Below are 19,173 nucleotides of genomic sequence, written 5' to 3' on the forward strand. Positions count from 1 at the left end.
CTTAGAGTCTTTGTCCATTTTGTTCCCCTTATTTATTTATTTTAAATTTGGTTACCATATTGCAATATGTCAGTTACTGTCTTTAAGTAATTCCCCTTGTGGATCACTAAAGTTTGTCTAAGTCTAGTCCACACATTAATAATATCAGATATTGATACATTTTGAACTCAAACCTGACTGTATTGCTGAGGTAAATGCTGCATCCATTGTAGGCCATCACATTTGAAAAGAACAAAACAAAGTTGTATTTTCTCTTTATGCTGCAGTCTTGTAATAAATACTGAAACTTCATTTGCATGGATCCAGACAGTAATAATTATGGAATGCTTTATATATGGTTCTATAGTATACATAATGCCTTTATATACAGCTCCATAAAACATGTTCTTTTAAATGTTAGAAATTGTTAGTGTCATTATGTCATAATAATCATGTTCTAGCCTCAACCCAGGCCCATGTCGTTCTCCCTACGGCCGACAGGGGGCAGAGACGCGCCCTCTGCGCGCCGCCTCAGACAATAAACAAGGCGAAGCCCACAGACGACAGCAGCATCTCCGGCTCCATTCTTTTGGCCTGGCATCCGAGTCATGTCTGAATAGTCGAGAACTCTGAAATAACCCCGAGAATGACGGAAACCCGGCCGGCAAACTGGGAGTAGAGATGTAGGTTAGAAGGATGCGAGCCCACTGCGTCTCTCGTTTGCTCCTGTGCGTCTGGATCTGCGCGGCTTGGGAGGCGCTGGCCAAATCTCTTCCAGATCAGGGAGCGTTTGGTAAGGCTCGCCATACGGTTACGGGGGCTGCAGCAGTAGCAACAATGAGATGGGAGTGGTTGCCTCTTTTTTTTAGATTGCTTTTGTCGGCAAACATTAACAACGTGGCGCGGCAATATGCCTCAGGCCTCACACAAACACATAGGATGAATTAGAAATGCGTAATGTGGAGATTGCTGTTTGGGTTGATTGTCTCTGAGGGCATTGCATTTTCCATACAGGTCCTTGGATGTCATTTTGATATGATGTAATGCATTCAGTTTAACGTGCAGTAGGCTATGTGCTTATATTGGAGGTACTGTATGTTGTTATACATAAGGGAAATTGGTATATTCATGTATGGCCAGGCTTCAATCAAGGCCTATTGTACACCACATGCCATTTGGCCTTGCACATTACAACACACGTAGGCAGCTTTGGTACACGTCCCTGGGCCTATATTTACAACACAAATACAACCAATACAAGTTTTTAATGAAGTGAGTCCATGTTGCATAGGCCTGTTGTCTGCTCCATGCTTGTTCCGGTGCAGGTTGTGGGATGTGAAGGGCAGATTATGTAATTAGTTTGTATTATGCATGCCAGCAGCTGTCTGTTTGAGATGCATGGACAGTGACAGTATGAGCTTGTTTTTCCACTCTTCAAAAAAAACAAAAACAGACACTCCACCATTTTGTGCTTGTTTTATAGCCTCTGTGTCATTTCCACTGGCCAAGGAAATCAATTATCTGTGAAGTATTCAGACTGATTGGGAATAGTGGCAAGATGCTGGGAAGGGGAGGGTACTTTTCTAGCCTGAATAAGAGAATAATAACAGAGTAACAGAATATAAACATTATACATTGTTATTAAAGAATTGTCACACTAGACTAAATTGAATCTCATTTCCTTGGAGGCCATTCATATTCCTTCTGTTGTGCAGAGGTTTTGCTGTTGCGCCGAATGCCCTTACTGGAGGAATTTAGTCTATTTATCCAGATTGTTGGCGTTGGACTGGCATAGTGACCTGCGTGTGACTTATCTGAATCGGATAGGACCACTTGTTTTTATGGCTATTCAAATTCTATGTCCCTATACGTCTTATCTGTCAGCTATGTATTGTTGTAAGGTCATAAACCATTCAAAATTCCAGCCAATTAACAGTTTTAAACCTATTTTCTAAAGCGAATTGAGATTCCCAGGCCCTGAAATACTGGTTTGAGGCCACAGTGTCTCGAGTGCCGAGACCAGATTGGGGGCATACTGTTCACACAAGGGAGTCTTTATCGAGCTGCTTCTGTTAATGGATGCACCACATTTATGCATGCATCCTAATGACCAGCCTACACTGGAACAATGCTAATGATTATGTTGCACTTCTTGACAGATTTCTTCTGGTGTTCAAGTACTGGTTTACCTTTATCAAAGCATATTTTATGTCATTTGTTGTCACACATCCAATTGTCCTCGTTTTCTGGATTCATTCAATTGTGGCCCTGGTTAAAACTTATTTTTTGTCCTTTCAGTGGTTACGATATAGACACATTTTGGCCGATTGGAATGCAGTTATATATTTTTTTATATTTCAAACGTTTGTGAATTAGTATTCTGAATGCCATTAGGAAGTGTTAGGGTCAGTAAGGATGGTGTCTTGTGTTCAGCTTTAGCCTGTAGTGGACTAATCTGTATGTGGGGAAATACAAGGCCGCTTTTGGAGAGTCAATGAGTCGTCATGGAAACATCCCCTGCGTGACCCACATCCTGAGCTGTCCCAGAAGAGACTAACCCAAGTGAAAACAAAAACTACAGCCAGGCATCAAGGAATTAGGACAGTTCATTCAGTTGGACATAACAATGTGATTTAAATGAATGAAAATGAGGTCATTACTTATTATATTGTAAATACATGAAATAGGAATAAAAAAAAATTATAGAGCCTTGATCACAATTAAGTTTTGACCTTAATTCACGTTACGCTTAACTGTGATTTATTCTAAGCTCCCTGTTTACCTGGGTGGGGAAAATAGATGTTATGTGCTGGTGTTCAACTGAAAAGCACTTAATCACAATTTAAAGATCTGTTCAGATTGTCACAAGGTCAGATTTAATTATCTTCACAACATCCTCCCATTAGATAAATATTTAAAATGATCAATATTCAGACACAAAAGGTTTAAAGCCAGTTCTCTAATGTCAACCCCAAGTCCTCTGGCGGGGCATATGGCATAAAACATTCCAAACAGCACAGACCACAAGCTGAAACAAATGAATTAAAAGTCACTACTGCGACAATGTGTTGGAAATGACATAATGCAATAACAGTAAAGGAAATAAAAGTGAGTCACCATCCATTATCAACTTGTACATGAACAATCAGAATCCATTGGTTTATTTGAGAGACTATTACAAGACATTTGTACATTTGCAATATTTCAAATACTGGTTCTTATGGACAAGATGATTGCACTGCTGCACAGCCAAAAGATAAAGAATTTCTGGATAAAACTGAGTCACCATCCGGGAAAGTTAAAGCATTTACAACATTTACATCAGATTACCATACATTAGAAATAACATGTTCTAGTCTTTGACATTTGTTGGAATACAGGATGAAATAATGTACCTTTTACAGGAGGAAATCTGAATTAGATTGGTCATGTTTAAGAACCGATTTTGCCCTGATTAATCCAGATGTTTTCTATCGTTTAGTTGTGTTTTTTGGATTGAATTTGATTTATAATGGTTTATATTATTGGAACAGTCTTCCTCTGACATGAAAATGTCCATCACTGTCAGCACCAAAAGTGGATAAAATAAAACCAAGTGAGCATTTTTACAGTTTCTGTTGTATTTGTCTTCTGTGTTTACCTGCCAGATGGAAACACGACTGACAACAGGTGTTCATTAATATGCACTGTCCGTAATAACTGAATGAAATCCATATCTACAGTATATTGATAGTTGAGAATTGCTTTGGTTTAGACCTGGTTTAGACCTGCCAGTCTTGATTTAATCTTGGTGCAGAACTGCTTTAACCTTGGTTGTCTGATGATATCCATTGATTTTCTTTTTACAGAGGTTCAAATCAAAGTCCAAGTGTTCGACAACGGTGACTTATCTCCACTGACTGATGCTGTGGTCGAGGTCCATGGGAATCAGACCATATTAGCGTCAGGGAAAGCAGGGAGTGATGGCGTCCTTCGTGTCAGCTTTTTGTACCGAGCGGGAACTTGGGTCATCATTACCGCCTCTAAACTCGATTATGTCACCAACTCTGTACCGTGGCACTCCAGTCGCATCCCACGTAAGTAACTGAAGAAAAGAAAGTAACTGAATTTACAACACTGCAAAATCTGGGCATAGTGAGATGGTGTTTTCAGCCGGACACCTGGAGTTCTGCTATGTCCGTCCTTTCTAAATGACTCTATTTTTGTTGTAGTGTATGCATCTGTCAGCCTGTATCTGCTAGTACAGAGGCCTGGCACGCTTATTCTGTACGATGACATCCTTCAAGTGCTGTCAGGCTCCCCAGGTAAGAAAAACAGATTTTAAAAAAGCATTATATTGTTTTTGCTCTGTTCTCGTGCTTTCTGTGGACTGTTAAAACAAGGGCTGCAAGATTAATCACATTCAAATAGGAATCAAAAATGTAATTGTTGACAAAATAATAAATGGCAAAAGCTGTAATTATTTGTGTATAGAGATTTAGCAGTTCATAGTTTAGTCTTCTCTCTAATGTTAATGTTCTTGCATTTAGTAGAATCCTGATTTTAAAGCATAAACCGCAAATCTAATCTTGATACGCCAGAAAAACGTTACCAAATTGATCAGTCCTTGTTCAAAGACCTACAGTGATTTGTGGTGTCTTTAACTTGACCAATGTAAACCCACTAAAGGCTTGTGTTAGGATAGACGCTTTTAATTACTGCATTTGTGGCCCTGAAGGCATTGGGATGACATATTCCACTGATTGTCTGTCAGTTAAGATGAGCCTGTCTCCAGCTGAGCGTGAAAATTGATTCACACCCTTCTTGTTTGTGTCTGGGTTTCCATAGATTTCTTTTAACATTTGGACGACCCTCTCTCATTTGCTGCTACTATCACCATAGCAACAGCATCAGGCGAGATGTTTCCATTTATACAACTCAAGCCTCATTCAAAAATATCTCTGACACACTAAATACCAGAGGATGGACGTAACCGGCTCAACTATTTTCTTTTTATTATGTTTGCACAGAGTACAGAGCTAGAGTTGGAGACAGATTATTTATAAGTTGCATTAAGTTTCTCTGTTTTATCTGTTTGTCAGGAGCTCGTAACCAGCCGCTGGTGCAGCTCCAGAGGAAGTCTCTGAAGCTTCCTCCAAACTCCAACTACACATCTCTGTCGGCCGGTCTGACCACCGCCAAGAGCCAGTACGAGATCGGGGGCTTTCCTTTCCTCCTGGGACAAGAGACCAACAGCTCAGGTTTGCATCTGCCCCAAATGTTGCAAATTAATAGTGCTCAGAAATGTGCAGAGTTCTATCTAAATGTATCATCTTGATCTGTACAGAACAGAATATATAGGACTGTTTCACATTTACATACATTAACTTTGAGACAACCTGAAACTCACTCACTTCATATCATACATAATGTAATTGTTCAATCCAGAACATGTGTGCACAGATTTATAATTTGTCTTCTTGTGTCCTTGAAACATTGAATTTAGACAATAAGTGCATTATTTAATATATTGTATGTTATACTCAGTATATAAATATAGTGCACTGTGTTGTAATAAACTTTACTATTGTGTCCAGGTGCAGAAATTGGCTGGACAGATTTGACTGCACTTGCAGTGGTCAGCATTGAGCTTTATGACAAAGATGGGAGTCCAATCCATGTCTCAGATCCAATCCACCTCTCTGTCCCTCTCCCCTCTGACACTCGCAACAGGATGGCCACCAGTGTCCCGACGTGGCTGTATCAGCCAAAGACAGGTACATGAGCTACCCTCACAGTATTAAAAATACGCCATCAATTATCAGATAATGTTAATAAAATATATATTTTTTTGTTTTCAGGTCTATGGGTCAGAAATGGGACAGGCTACATTAAAAAGGACGGCTCACAATTTGTGTGGAACCTTGTGGTTCCTGGTATGGGATACTGGTTAGCTGCCTTCCCTACATCTTCAGGTAAGTGAAAGGACGACAGATATATGCAAACTATTTTATGTGTGCATATATGCATATATTTCCCCTGTGGTTCTGTCAGTAATTACTATGTATAACAGTCAAGCTGGATTTTAATTACTTTTTTAATTGCCAGGATTGGGTCTTTCCCACCCGGGCCTGCGGGACATTACCACGTACCACACCCTGTTCCTGTTGTCCATCCTGGGCTCCCTGGCTCTGCTCGTGCTCATCCTGCTCTGTGTGCTGCTCTACTACTGCAGGTGTGGGAAGCGTAGGCGCAGGTCTTACATTTGGACTATTAAATGGCTATTGTAATGCTGTATTCTGTAGTTATTTTGATAATTGTAATGTACACTAGTAAGTTTGAGTTTACATAAGTATTGTCTGAATTTGACAGTATATTGAGCGCATATTTCCACTCCCACTTCCACATGATTATAGCCATGTCAACATAGTTATTACGGTGACTAATCTGTGATTTTCTACGTTTGTGTACCTCTAATCTATAGTATATTTTCTAGGAGGAAGTGTCTGAAGCCTCGCCGTCAACAGGGCAAGCTCCATGCATCCAATTTGAACAGTGCCAAAAGAGACCAGGGTACCTCCATGTCTCGTTTGAATCTCATCTGCGGCGGCCATGTTGAATCCGGAGCGGCCAATGACAAATCAGAATTATCAGAGTCCAGAGACTACCACAGCTCTCGGGAAGACCTCACCAAACATGTCGCTGCCCACAAGTTGAGGAACTCGAAAGGCAAGAACGCTTCTAGCTCCCAAAGAGGTGAAAGTTTCCCTATGAAGGTAACTCGTGCCACAGAAACAAACAATTTGGACAACCCTTTGCTCCATGAAGACTACAACCGACACCATAACGCAAATGACAATCGCGGATACTCTTCTGACCCCCCATCGCCACCTCGTTTCCAGGGTTACGTGCCAAACCAGACGGATAAACCTCCCGAATATTCAGCAGCAGCAGCAGACAACCTCACCCGACCCACATCCCTCAACACACAGCCGGGACAGATCATCTTCTGTAGCTCCATTGACCAAATGAAAGAGAACATGTACCGGAGCATGGTGCCAACTCTAGTCATCCCAGCCCACTACATGCGCCTTCCCTCAGAGTTCACCAGCAAAGACGGGAAAGATCAGAAAGACCAAGACAAAGATGGTGGACCGATGGGTCAACAACACCATCACCAGGGGCAGAGGCAGCAGCAAGGCGGTGATGATTCGGAGGACCCGAGCTGGGCGTCTGATTCGTCCGGAGGGCCAGTCACCATCCCAGTGCTCTTTAATGACTCGACCATGGCCCAAATGAACGGGGAACTGCAAGCGCTAACTGAGAAGAAACTCTTGGAGCTGGGAGTAAAGCAGAACCCACGGGCCTGGTTCATTTCTCTGGATGGACGTGCCAATGCTCATGTACGTCACTCATACATTGATATCAGTAATGATCTCAGTGGTGGAGGTTTTGGAGGGCTCAGTAATGTACAAAGAGATGTCAACCTTGAACCGCCTTTAGACTCTCAAGAACGTAAGCTGGCAGCAAACCGTAAAGGGAAAGAGGAGCGCTGGGGATCTGCTCCACGCAAGGGGCACGGTGGCGCAAGCAGTGGAGGGAAGAACTACTCCAAACTGGCCTATCCCGACCACAGTGAGCCCAGCAGCAGTGAAGGGCGTCCGGTGTCACCAGAAGAGAATTCTCTCACTCCTCTCCTGGACGAAGGCCCATCATCCCGCGGATCTACTATCACCAGAAGAGGGCGCAGTCGGGTTAGCAGCAGCCGCAGTAGCAACAGCGAGAACCGCCGTGATTCAATGACGAGCCCAGAGGATGATCCTGATGACAAAGATGAGAACAAGAAGAGTCCGTGGCAGAAGATCGAAGATAGGCCTCTGATGGTCTTCCACCCGAGGAAGTAGAGGCTGTATCAAAAAGACACTGGACTTTTAGCCAGAGGGAGAATTCACTTTTCATAGAAGAGAGAGGCTAGTGTTTTTCACAGCGGGAAGTCACAAGCACAACCGTCTTCACAGATGTGTTTCTGGTGAAGTGCTTTTGCACTTTGAGTACTCTCGTAATCTCATAGTTTGTTTCATTGGATTTCAGTGAAATTATGTAATGTAGACTGAAGTTTATTGTGAATGTTGTCACCTTATTATACCACTAAATCATTGTCTGAGCCATTGACTTTGGAAATAGCCATTTTAGAGCAAAATATGAGAGAAAAGCACTTACTAATGATTTGAGGTGGTTCTACAACTTTGAAAATCAGTAACATTTTCTATTTAGAAACTGGATATTTAAACAATTTAAATCTTATCTGTAAATGCAAGAATTATTTGAGATACAATCTAAATATGTAGGACACTAATATATTTGATGAAAACGTTTACCTAATTTATGATGAAACCCTGATTATGGATATTGCAAACTGTCTTTGGTCTGCATTTTGCTCCTTCAGGGATGTACTTGTTTCCCTTCTGTACTGTGTTCATATACTCCATACAATAGCATTTACATCATGTTTTTTTAGTCACTGTTTGAGTTGTCTACCATTTTTGCCAAAAAAATACTCTGCCTTTTTTGCCTGACAGAGACTTCCTGGTGATTTTTGTGTAAATAGGACTCCTGACATTTAGAGAGACTATTTGGTAGGACAGACGTCTGCATGAATTTGAATGTATGAAATATACAGAAGGCACCGAACCCCCCCACTGTTCTCCAGGCTCTGGTGCTGCACAACCCTTCGTTATTTGCCAAGAAACGTAGTCAAGTCACACTAAATTACACATCTTGCACTTGAAGATTTTTGATATCCTGGTGAGATTTGCAGAGGTTGTTTTATAGACTGGGCCTGCACCACTCCTCTCCTGAAAGTGCCTTCTTTCACATAGGGTTTAGTGATAGGCATGCAGGTCCCTTTGCCAAAAATGCAGTTGATACCACCTAGGCTTTTTAGATGGCACCAACAATAAGCACACTGCACTATGGAGAATAACACAATATTCACTCATTGGGAGCATGCCTGCAAAACAAAAATGTCTTTTCATGATTACGATCTTCTTGAATATCTTCTTAATTTCTTGTATCTAACCTCTTTTTCACCAAACTTGTAAATGCTTCAAACTTGAACTCTATGAAATTTTATGTGTAAACAATGTGCATGTACTGTAAAATGTAGAATAGGGTGTTTTTATTGAAACATTTTTGGAAACAATCGTAATGTTTTTGGCACAGAAATGTCTTGCGATGAAGCAATGACTTGCCAAATATCTGAACATACACTGACTTTTCCCTTGACTCATTCCTAAAAAAAACACTTCCGGTCGTAAATGTTTACAATAATAACATGCTGACCAACACGCTCCCGCTAGCATCACCACTGCCTGTGATACATCAGCCAATGGGAATGAGACAACTGGTGAAACGCAAGTGTAGCGGACGAAGATGGGATATATTTGAGATGTGTTGAGAATGTTTCCTTTTTATTTGTGAGATGGAGGAACTTGGAAATCATATAAAAGCTGTAAAATATTCACTGTTTGTCAAGTCACCATCTGCTTGCTCTTCATAAGCCTTGTCAGTAGCCCACACTATGAACTGAAAATGTGAGTAATTTCTGAACTCGGTCAATGTGTCCTTTTCTGTAAATGTATACCACTTATTTGGACCAGACCTGGCATCAGGAGTTGTGCAATTGTGTCTTTCCTTGCCTGTGTTTGACTTACATGTAAGGAGGATGTATTTCATGTAGGCTGAGTTTTGTGATCTTGTTTTGGAACATGACCTTTGATTGATCTCAAAGGGGGTCACCATGCTGAGTTTGTAGTTTTCATCTGCACTTGGCTTGTGAGTGTCCAGAGCTTTTCAATGTAGGCCTTCAAGCTGTGCAGTGTCATTTTCTGCAAAAATCTGGTCAGATGTTTGCAAATTGTACATTGACAGTTTCTGTAATGAAACAAAATTGAAATAAAATTGTTCCCATAGTTTTTTTGACTGCATTTATTTTTTTGATCTGCATTTATTTTATTTGATATAATGTACTTAAAATACCGGACTTTAAATAATATGATTTCATTCATACAATATTAATATGTTTCTCATATTATTTACACAAAGGTCAGCAGTTTTCTGAAGCATTTTAGTTGGCTATTTACTATATCGTAAGTAAATAATAATTGAGCCATATACGAGCAACCTGACTATTAACTAAAATTGTGCCTTCTGAATGAACAAAACAAACGAAATATATTGTTTAACCCCGTGTTTAACGCATTTTTTCAGACTCTAAAAGTCACGTGATCCGAGCGTATCATGTGACAATACAAGTTGATTTCAGGAAGTACCTCGGTCTGCGGCGTTTATCCCGAGTGTAACAAGCCGTAACAAGGCCATCGACGTTTGAACTGGAACTGATTTAATCACATAGACAAGGTAAGGCATCGTGTTGCAAATTAAAATGTTACGGTGAGCATTCAAAGCTAATGTGAGTACTGTGTTATGGTGCTAGCTGCAGTGTGGCTAAGCTAGCTATTTACCTCTTTAATTAAAACGCAGATATAGTTTCATATATCGGCAACAGTTAGCCATCCAAGCTTCTTATTTATCATGATATATACCGTACGCAGATATTCATCCACTTATTTGTGTTCTTTAATCACAGATCTGAAGAACTAATTAATATTATATCTTTGTTACAGGGCAGTGGATATGAATTGTTTTCTCGTTTATTTTATCAAGTGAATTCATTGTCTGGCGCCTTCCCAAGCTCCTCATAATGCCACTAAGATATCATATTTACACAGATTTGATATAAACTGCTAAAGCTATGTCATGTTCCTCTGTGCAATATAATTATGTAGTTTGTACTTGCTTACTCTGCTGTCCACCCATCATGCGTGATTTATGCTTGAACTGATTCAGTTTGTATATTCCATCTCAGCCTGTTCAATCATACTGTCTGACATCCTGGTGTTGCATAATTTTGCATAATTTTGAAATTTTGTCAGGGATATTGTAATTGTAAATAATATTGGGTAATGACAATTATAGGAAAGGCCAGTTTAATTGCAAAGTACAACCATACAAAGCATTACATATACAAATTGTGCAATAAAATAAATAACAATACAAACAAGTATGGTAATGATATAAAGTACCTCAAAACTGAAAAGTGCTGATAAAATCTTTTCAGTCATATGCACAGCTAAACAGAACTGTTTTGAGTTAATTGTCTACAGCATATGTCTGTATAGTGCTAGTCACCATCAAACACAAATAGGGTTTTGAAGTGGCTCTTTGTGTTTTAGATGTTGCAGGTGGCCGTCCTGTGTTTATCCGTGCTGAGCCTGAGCACAGCAATAGTCTGTCCAGATGGAGGCATGTGTGCAGAGAAAAACACCTGCTGTAAGAACACAGAGGGCGACTACGGCTGCTGCCCACTACCAAATGTATACTGCTTATTATTCTTTTTAATGAACACTTAAAAGTAAAAGTCTGGTCTGTTTCATTCATTATTTATGCATTTACTTTTTAGGCTGAGTGTTGTTCAGACCACCTCCACTGCTGTTACGAAGGGACCATTTGTGATTTAGTCCACAGTAAATGTGTAAATAAAACCGTAACCCTGCCATGGTTAAAGCGACTTCCTACTACTACACCGGTTTGTCCTGTTATCTACTTTTACCTACTTTACCCACATAATGAGAATAATTTGTTGACGTTTCTATTGACCGTTGTCGTTTTTTTTATTCATTTATATGCATGTGCTGTGCTGGTCCTAGCTGGAGGAGACAGTGAAGGCAGTCATTTGTCCTGACATGGTGTCCGAGTGTCCGGATGACACTACTTGCTGCGAGCTCCCAGACGGCTCGTGGGGCTGCTGTCCGATGGTGAAGGTAACAAAACACATTCTATGAGCCATTCCTCACATAAAGTATGCAAAGATAAGCTTATCACACCAAAAATGTATTGCATGGTTGGATAGACAGGATTTCATGCATTATTATTATTATTATCTTGGTCCAGGACTGAATGAATCACAAATGTTTTGTAACATGTTGCAATGCAAAAATACAACTTAATACAAATTCATACAAGATCTAATGTGGTAGATATTGCAAGGGATTTCAAGTCTGACACTCTTATCTACAGCATTACAAAACTCTTCGATTACACATATTTCACACATATAAACAATCAACTAAAACTAATTATTTGTTCTTCCTTTTTAGTGAGGTCCAAATAACTTTGTGGCTATAATCTGAATTCACACCAAAGAGAAATTAACTACATTTTACAATCTGCTTTTACTGAGTAATCTAATACACTTGCCTATTTGGCCATAGGCAGTCTGCTGTTCGGACAAAGAACACTGCTGCCCAGAGGGAACACAGTGCGATTTGGTTCACTCCAAGTGTCTCTCCTCTACGTCAGAGTCCGTTCCCATGGTCAAGAAGTTTTCTGCTCAAAGAAGGCAGAAAAATCCAGGTGGGAGCTCTCTCTAAGCAAACATGCTGATATATTTATGATTGTAGGGGCGGAGCAGTTAATATTTAATAGCTACTGTAATGTATTTATAACAAAGCCAAGAGTTCATGTGTTCTATTTATCTTTGTCATATCGTAAATGTGTTTCTTTGTAGATTTGCGAGTGGGCGCAATAACTTGTCCTGGAGGCAGAAGCAGCTGCCCAGATGACTACACTTGCTGCCTTCTTTCCACTGGAGACTATGGCTGCTGTCCCTACCCAAATGTATGTTTTTAGAAATGTGTTTGATATTTTCTTACTTTTACATTTCCAATATCCATATACCTCTCTTCAGTGGTGGAAGTACTACGTTCTGTTAGTAAATATGTTAAGTAAAAGTACAGATACAGAAGAATAAAAAGTAAAAGCAATTCACAGATTCACTATTAAAGCATCAAATTGTGATATTGATACATTTGCTTTTTGATACACAAACAATTGCCCTTTAGTGAAGTATTCACCTGTTTTATAAAGTCTTAAACAACTCCGCTCACTGGCTGATATCTATTGTATTTATTAATTTAAGCCTGACTTGGCAAAAACCTCCATAGAGATAGAATTACACTGTAGAAGTACTGATGGTAACACTGAGCTAGCTATTGTCCTGATAATTCGTGATCAGAAGCAATTTTCCTGGTCGTTTACTGTATACAGCTTGAAGTTTGTTTGCTCAAAGCCAGTACTTGAATTGTAGGCAAGATCTTACCATAAACACGCTATTTTAAGTTCTAAATGTATTGAAACTACCAGAAACGCCCAATATTGAGTACCTTTTTCCCGATCCTTTTAAAGGTGCGCAAATATGCAAAATCAGTTTGTTTTCACCACCAGAAAAAAGGCCTACTTGATCGATTAATTTTGCTCATCATTTTAACCATGCACGCAGGCGATGTGCTGCAGTGATCTAGTGCACTGTTGCCCCAGTAACACCATCTGTGACCTGGAGAAGCAAATGTGCCTGTCTGGAAACGTGCTGATGCCTCTGCTGAAGAAGATCCCTGCCGCCCCTAATGATGGTGAGCTGAAAATATCCACTCTTACATGAATCTATATGGGATGTAATTTATATGATGCTGCTCGAAATGTCTAACTCTATAGATGGAAAATGAATAACTATGTGATCTCTGACCGTTCAGTTCAGTGTCCAGACATAACGTCATCTTGTCCTGATGAGACCACGTGCTGCAAAATGACCTCAGGAGATTACGGCTGCTGCCCCATGCCTGATGTAAGCTAGTCTATAACTAAAGGGCAAACTCGATACGTTCTATAGACATTGACTTCATAAAAAGCATCTTTATCATTTACACCTTTTGTTTGAACATGTGTGGATGTGACACACTTTTCTGTATCTTCCAGGCTGTTTGCTGTGTAGACAAAATCCACTGCTGTCCTTCTGGAACGCAGTGTGACTTGGTTCATAGCACGTGTGTTTCATCTATTACAAACACGTCTATGGTCACTAAAATCCCAGCACTTGGGAAAGAACCAGCAGAAATGCAAAGAGGAAGTAAATAGTTTCAGTGTTTATAGTGTTTGTACTGTTTCACTGTTGAGCGTGATCACAAAACGTCTCTTTATTTCATAGTGGAGACTGTTCCGTGTAATGGTTCAGTCGTCTGTGCGGATGGAAACACCTGCTGTAAATTGTTAACTGGTTCCTGGGCCTGTTGCCCACTTCCCAAGGTAATAATAATAAGGTTATAATTCCTAATTTGCATGAACTGTCCTCTATAGCTGGCTCCTCATATATATATATATATATATATATATATATATATATATATATATATATATATATATATATATATATATATATATATATATATATATATATATATATATATATATATATATATATATATATATATATATATATATATATATATATATATATATATATATATATATTTTATTTTTATTTTTATTTTTTTATTACCACTTATTGATGGATAGCATTTTTTTCCATTTGTTGTTATGGTTTCCAAGGTTCATGAAAAAACATGTGTAACAATAATAGTTGCATTCATGTTTGAACAGTGCTCACTTTGACTGTAGATTATTGGCATGTGGTCAGATCTACGAACCATTGGACCTCTCTTGCTTTAAAATTTAATGCAATTGCCAAGCTCCAAATCTATCTCAATGATTATTTTAGCCCGTGACCAGCAGATAAATTGTACTTAAGACTTGGCCTGATTTTATACCATCATCATTCATGTCATGTCTCCAGCTCTGCCACTAGTGCTCCAATGGTTTTTCGCTTGATAGATTATGTAATGCCTGTGAAATTGCTCTTATTGATGGTTTGCTTTACTCATTTGGGCTGGACCGTAAACAAGCCTTAGTAATTCAAAAGTGATTTTAATACGCTTCGCTGTCATTTATCAGCCTTCACAAGCCCCTTCTTTGTGGTATTTAACTGATCTGCCACTCTCTCCACTATGTTTGCTTTCTTTTATTCACAGGCTGTTTGCTGTAAGGACCACCTGCACTGCTGCCCCCATGGCACTGTGTGTAATCTGGAAGCCTCTACATGTGACAGTCCGACAGGGGGTCCGGTGATGCGTCTGGTTGGCAAAGCTACTGTAGAGGGCAGTGACAACACCAAATGTGATGAAACCGCAAGTTGTCCTGGGAAATCAACCTGCTGTAAGACTTCCACTGGAGACTGGGGCTGCTGCCCCCTGCCTGAGGTCAGTTTTTCAAAATAAATTATAGTACACTCTCTGTACTATCTAATATTGATCAGTATCCAGTTATCTTAAAACTCAATACTTTTTCTCTTCTCACACCAAATCATTTGGTTTGGTCTCTAGGCATGTGATCTATCCCTGACCTTTTTCTAACATTCCTCCTCTGTAATTATCAAAACCATCTCATGTAAACATGAACTATAATCCAAGCAATAGTAAATGCTCTGAGCTTTATAAAAGGAATCCTTTTCTCCTCAGGCTGTTTGCTGTGATGACCATGTTCACTGCTGCCCTCATGGGACTGTGTGTAACATCGCTGCACAGACATGTGATGACCCCTTTAATGTGGGGCTAACTGTGTCCTGGGTGGAGAAGGTCCCAGCTCTGACCTCAGGGGTGGAGAATGAGAAATGTGACAAAGAAACCATGTGTCCCGGAGGCACTACCTGCTGCAAGAAGACCTCTGGACAATGGGCCTGCTGCCCCCTACCACAGGTCAGGCTCCATAAAGGATCAGTGTTTGTGTCAGGCAAATGTTTTAATTGTTTATGTGTACTGGGATAGGCTCCAGTCACCCGCGACCCCGAAAGGGAACAAGCGGTAGAAAATGGATGGATGGATGGATGTATATATTTTTTTACTTTTTAGGCTGTGTGCTGTGATGACCATGAACACTGTTGCCCTAAAGGCTATAAGTGTAACGTGGCAGAGCAGACTTGTGATAAACCTGGAGAGTTGAGCTTGCCGTGGGTCCAGAAGTTCCCAGCTCTACAGAAGGAGACCGTCCAAACCCTGACTCTACCTGCTCTGGCCCGAACCATGTGTGACCCCCACACCAGCTGCCCACAGCACACTACCTGCTGCTTCATGAAGAACACTCACAAGTGGGGATGCTGCCCTGTACCACAGGTCGGTGGAGAGGGTTTAAACTCTTTAATACTCTGATGAGTGTGTTTTTAAGGTTTCTGTCTTTCAGGCAATTTGCTGTGATGATGGAGATCACTGTTGCCCCCACGGCCACACCTGTGAACCGCACCGCTCCTCCTGCACCAGAGGGCCACATGTGATCCCCTGGTTCACCAAACTGAGCGCCTTCAATGAGTCGGACTCTGTGGCAGACGTGAAGTGTGACGACAAGAGCAGCTGTGCCTCTGGAACAACCTGCTGTAAGCTGTCCACAGGAGACTGGGGCTGCTGTCCGCTGGTCAAGGTGAGGTTACAAATGTTCTTAAAATAAAATTTAAAACATAAAACAAACATGGTCCACTCTAGCTAGATAGCTTTAAATAATAAAAAGATAATGAATAAATGAGTGCCTTTCCCCCTCAGGCGGTTTGCTGTGAGGACCATGAGCACTGCTGCCCCCAGAGCTACAGCTGTAACATGGAGACTGCCACCTGTGAGAAGGGGAGCTATGGGACCCTCTCTTTAACTTCAGTTATCCCACTGAAGCAAAGGGACATGGAGGCAGATGAGAAAGTACTATGTGACAGTACGGGGGATGTCCGCTGCCTCAAACAGGACACCTGCTGCCGGATCTCACCTACAGAGTGGACCTGCTGTCCCTCCCCTGGGGTAGGCTATAATAAGCTATTGTTTTTGTTTTTTTTACCTTGTAAAGTGTTTTTGCCCGTAGGTTTTTTCATATAGAATACTAGGCAAGGCAATTATTATTTGTAGAGCACAATTTGTACACAAATTAATTCAAAGTGCTTCACATAACAGGAAAAGCTACATTAAAACCACAAAGACATGACAGACTATGGCATAAAGAATTTGAGAGAGAAGGACATTGCAGCAAATTGTCAAGATGGATTTGAACCCTTTTGAGTAAACGTATGTTATATTTTGGGCTGAAAACTTTGTCATATGAGTTTTTGTACACTGCATTATTGACTTATGGCCTGTTCTTCTGTATAACTGTAAGTGTATGTTATAAAACAAAGCCATATCTCTCTTAGGCTGAGTGCTGCCCTGACCAGAAACACTGCTGTCCAGCTGGTTTCTCATGTGACCTGACCTCCGGAGAGTGCATTCAAAAGAACCAACTGTCCTGGGACTCGTTCCTCCCGAATAGAAAAAGAGACTTTGGCCGTCCTGGACTCTAACCCACAAGTAGCACACTGGCTCTTTGTATTTAGGTTATTATGACTCTACGGCTGCTTAACGAGAAGGCTTGGTGATGTTGCTGCTTATTAAAAAAGTAATTTTGCACTCAAGGGCTTTTTTGGTGTTCATTCTCCCTTCACGCATGCACAGGGAGTCATTCAGTGCTAAAGCGGCGCTTCTGGTGGTCATCTGGGATAAAATAGTACCATAATACATACATAACTCTTGTTTGAAGATTTGTTTTTGATCAAATTGTTTTTCTCTTGAATGAAATTGGACGTCTATTAACATTTACGTACATAAGATCTGTCACACAAAACAAATGCAGATGGAGGCAACTGGAAACAAATATGAAGCTGGTTTCTTCAGCAAACTATTGTTTTCCACCATCAGATTTGTTTTTTAAAAAAGTGAATGTAAAGTGGCATTGATATGATTTGGAAGGATAGTTAATATTTTTGATGTTGTGAGGAGTGAAGTTTTTCTCTTTTCTTTTATGATTGCAGTGTGATTTTGGGGTGACACAAATGGGTTGTTGTATAGAATTATTTCACTCACTAGATTCAGGACAGCGTGTGCCTTTTTCAAAACCATTCCTGCAAGAGGTACCAGTATCCACTGTTCACAGGGGATGTACAAATGGGCTGTTTTTGAGACGGAGGATTCGGTGTTTATTTTATCTGCAGCCAAAAGATGTGAGCCAAGTATATGTTATTGTCATGAGAGGACAAAGGCTGGCAGTGCGGCGTTGGCAGTCAGATTTAAACTGAGCTATTGAGAAAAAGATGTTTGAAAGGGCTCCAACCCAGACCGTCTTTGTTAGAATACTTCAGTGACTTTGCCTTCTACCTCGGCTCACATCACAATTGTTTCATTATATTTTAGGATGTTTTTTGTGTGTTTGGTTAAGCAAAATGTGTTTTCTTTCTGAACTGCTAAATTGAAGATATTTCATCATCTTGAACCGAAACTTGAAGCTAATGATTATCATAAAACATTTGAATCTAATGACAAACAAATGTGTTTTTTATTATTTACAAGTGCAACTTCAAATGTATAATACAGTGGAACATTGTGTCATAGCCCAGTGCTTACGGTATATTATATCAAATGTACGAATGTGACCTTTAGTATAAACCACGTATAACCCTCAAATACACTATGTCAATCAAGAATTGTAATGACTTTTAATAAATGCTTTGTGCTTCTTTCCGACTCTATTGTAAACATTCTACTGAACTATTTGATCCTCCACTATATATTTTAATAAGTTGCACCTGTAAATGAAGGAAATGCAACTATGCACCGCAGCATTAATGATCATTTTGTCAACCTTTTATGAAAGTTTTTTCATGCTGAATGAGAGATTGACTTGTGAAATAAAGTTGTTTAAAATTAGCTGGCTGTCAGTATAATGAATGGCAGCTCTGAGATCATCCCTGAGTTTTGCTGGTTGGTCAGATGTGAAAACACTTTCTCCAGCTTCTGGTGCCTGTATCCTGTTACTCTGCCCCCGCCTAGCACTTCCTCGTCACAGAGTTGTTATGACAACCCGAGTAAACAGATGATCCAAGCAGAGACACAACTGTGGGAGGGTTGTGTGTGTCCGATTTCACAGTTTGGGAGGGGGCATGAGGCTTGAACCTGGGCAGTGGACTTGCTATCAAAGCGCCCTCTGGTGGCTATAAATGACTTGATTGAAAACAATGATCTACACAAGGGGCCTCTCTGTTGTAATGAGGTCAACTGCTCTTCTGCTGTGAGGCTTCATTGTTGTTGCAGACTAGATTAATGTTTGTCAAACCGTGAGGCAAGTGCCACTGAGTAAACACGGCTACAGGCTTTTCCTGGTGGTACTTTTAGCCTTTGGAATGATTTATCTAAAAAAAAATTCTGT

The 19,173-nt window shown here is 40.3% G+C and overlaps 2 protein-coding genes across 3 annotated transcripts; both read left to right on the forward strand.

Annotated features, from left to right (window-relative positions):
- Window positions 1-506: 506 nt before the first annotated feature.
- fam171a2b (family with sequence similarity 171 member A2b) lies at window positions 507-9,933 on the forward strand. 2 transcript variants are annotated; one of them, XM_072456671.1, is made up of 8 exons: window positions 507-772; window positions 3,828-4,055; window positions 4,191-4,283; window positions 5,061-5,219; window positions 5,556-5,735; window positions 5,820-5,933; window positions 6,067-6,214; window positions 6,455-9,933. In XM_072456671.1, the coding sequence occupies exons 1-8, from the start codon at window positions 676-678 to the stop codon at window positions 7,860-7,862; spliced, it is 2,427 nt and encodes an 808-aa protein (XP_072312772.1). In that variant the 5' UTR covers window positions 507-675; the 3' UTR covers window positions 7,863-9,933. The 2 variants fall into 2 exon arrangements, with proteins under 2 accessions (XP_072312772.1, XP_072312773.1); XM_072456672.1 differs by having other exon boundaries at window positions 6,067-6,193.
- A 426-nt stretch (window positions 9,934-10,359) lies between these two features.
- On the forward strand, window positions 10,360-18,674 carry grnb (granulin b). Its single transcript, XM_072455877.1, has 16 exons — window positions 10,360-10,377; window positions 11,253-11,393; window positions 11,480-11,605; window positions 11,727-11,840; window positions 12,291-12,432; window positions 12,587-12,696; window positions 13,358-13,487; window positions 13,608-13,699; window positions 13,831-13,981; window positions 14,060-14,157; window positions 14,940-15,167; window positions 15,426-15,662; window positions 15,816-16,076; window positions 16,144-16,377; window positions 16,497-16,742; window positions 17,129-18,674. Exons 2-16 carry the CDS (start codon window positions 11,253-11,255, stop codon window positions 17,273-17,275), a joined length of 2,457 nt encoding a protein of 818 aa, XP_072311978.1. The 5' UTR covers window positions 10,360-10,377; the 3' UTR covers window positions 17,276-18,674.
- The last annotated feature ends 499 nt before the right edge of the window (window positions 18,675-19,173 follow it).

The sequence above is a fragment of the Eucyclogobius newberryi genome, unplaced genomic scaffold (assembly GCF_026437365.1).
Source record: "Eucyclogobius newberryi isolate DKJ021-1_F unplaced genomic scaffold, fEucNew1.0.hap1 SCAF_20, whole genome shotgun sequence".
NCBI classification, from domain to species: domain Eukaryota; kingdom Metazoa; phylum Chordata; class Actinopteri; order Gobiiformes; family Gobiidae; genus Eucyclogobius; species Eucyclogobius newberryi.

Excerpts from the sequence above, each read along its gene's own strand:
- fam171a2b (XM_072456671.1), top strand. The coding sequence starts at position 676 with ATGCGAGCCCACTGCGTCTCTCGTTTGCTCCTGTGCGTCTGGATCTGC. Across the intron at positions 4,284-5,060 it reads AGTGCTGTCAGGCTCCCCAG|GAGCTCGTAACCAGCCGCTG; the intron begins GTAAGAAAAACA and ends TCTGTTTGTCAG. Across the intron at positions 6,215-6,454 it reads TGTGGGAAGCGTAGGCGCAG|GAGGAAGTGTCTGAAGCCTC; the intron begins GTCTTACATTTG and ends TATATTTTCTAG.
- grnb (XM_072455877.1), top strand. The coding sequence starts at position 11,253 with ATGTTGCAGGTGGCCGTCCTGTGTTTATCCGTGCTGAGCCTGAGCACA. Across the intron at positions 13,700-13,830 it reads GCTGCTGCCCCATGCCTGAT|GCTGTTTGCTGTGTAGACAA; the intron begins GTAAGCTAGTCT and ends TGTATCTTCCAG. Across the intron at positions 15,663-15,815 it reads CCTGCTGCCCCCTACCACAG|GCTGTGTGCTGTGATGACCA; the intron begins GTCAGGCTCCAT and ends TTTACTTTTTAG.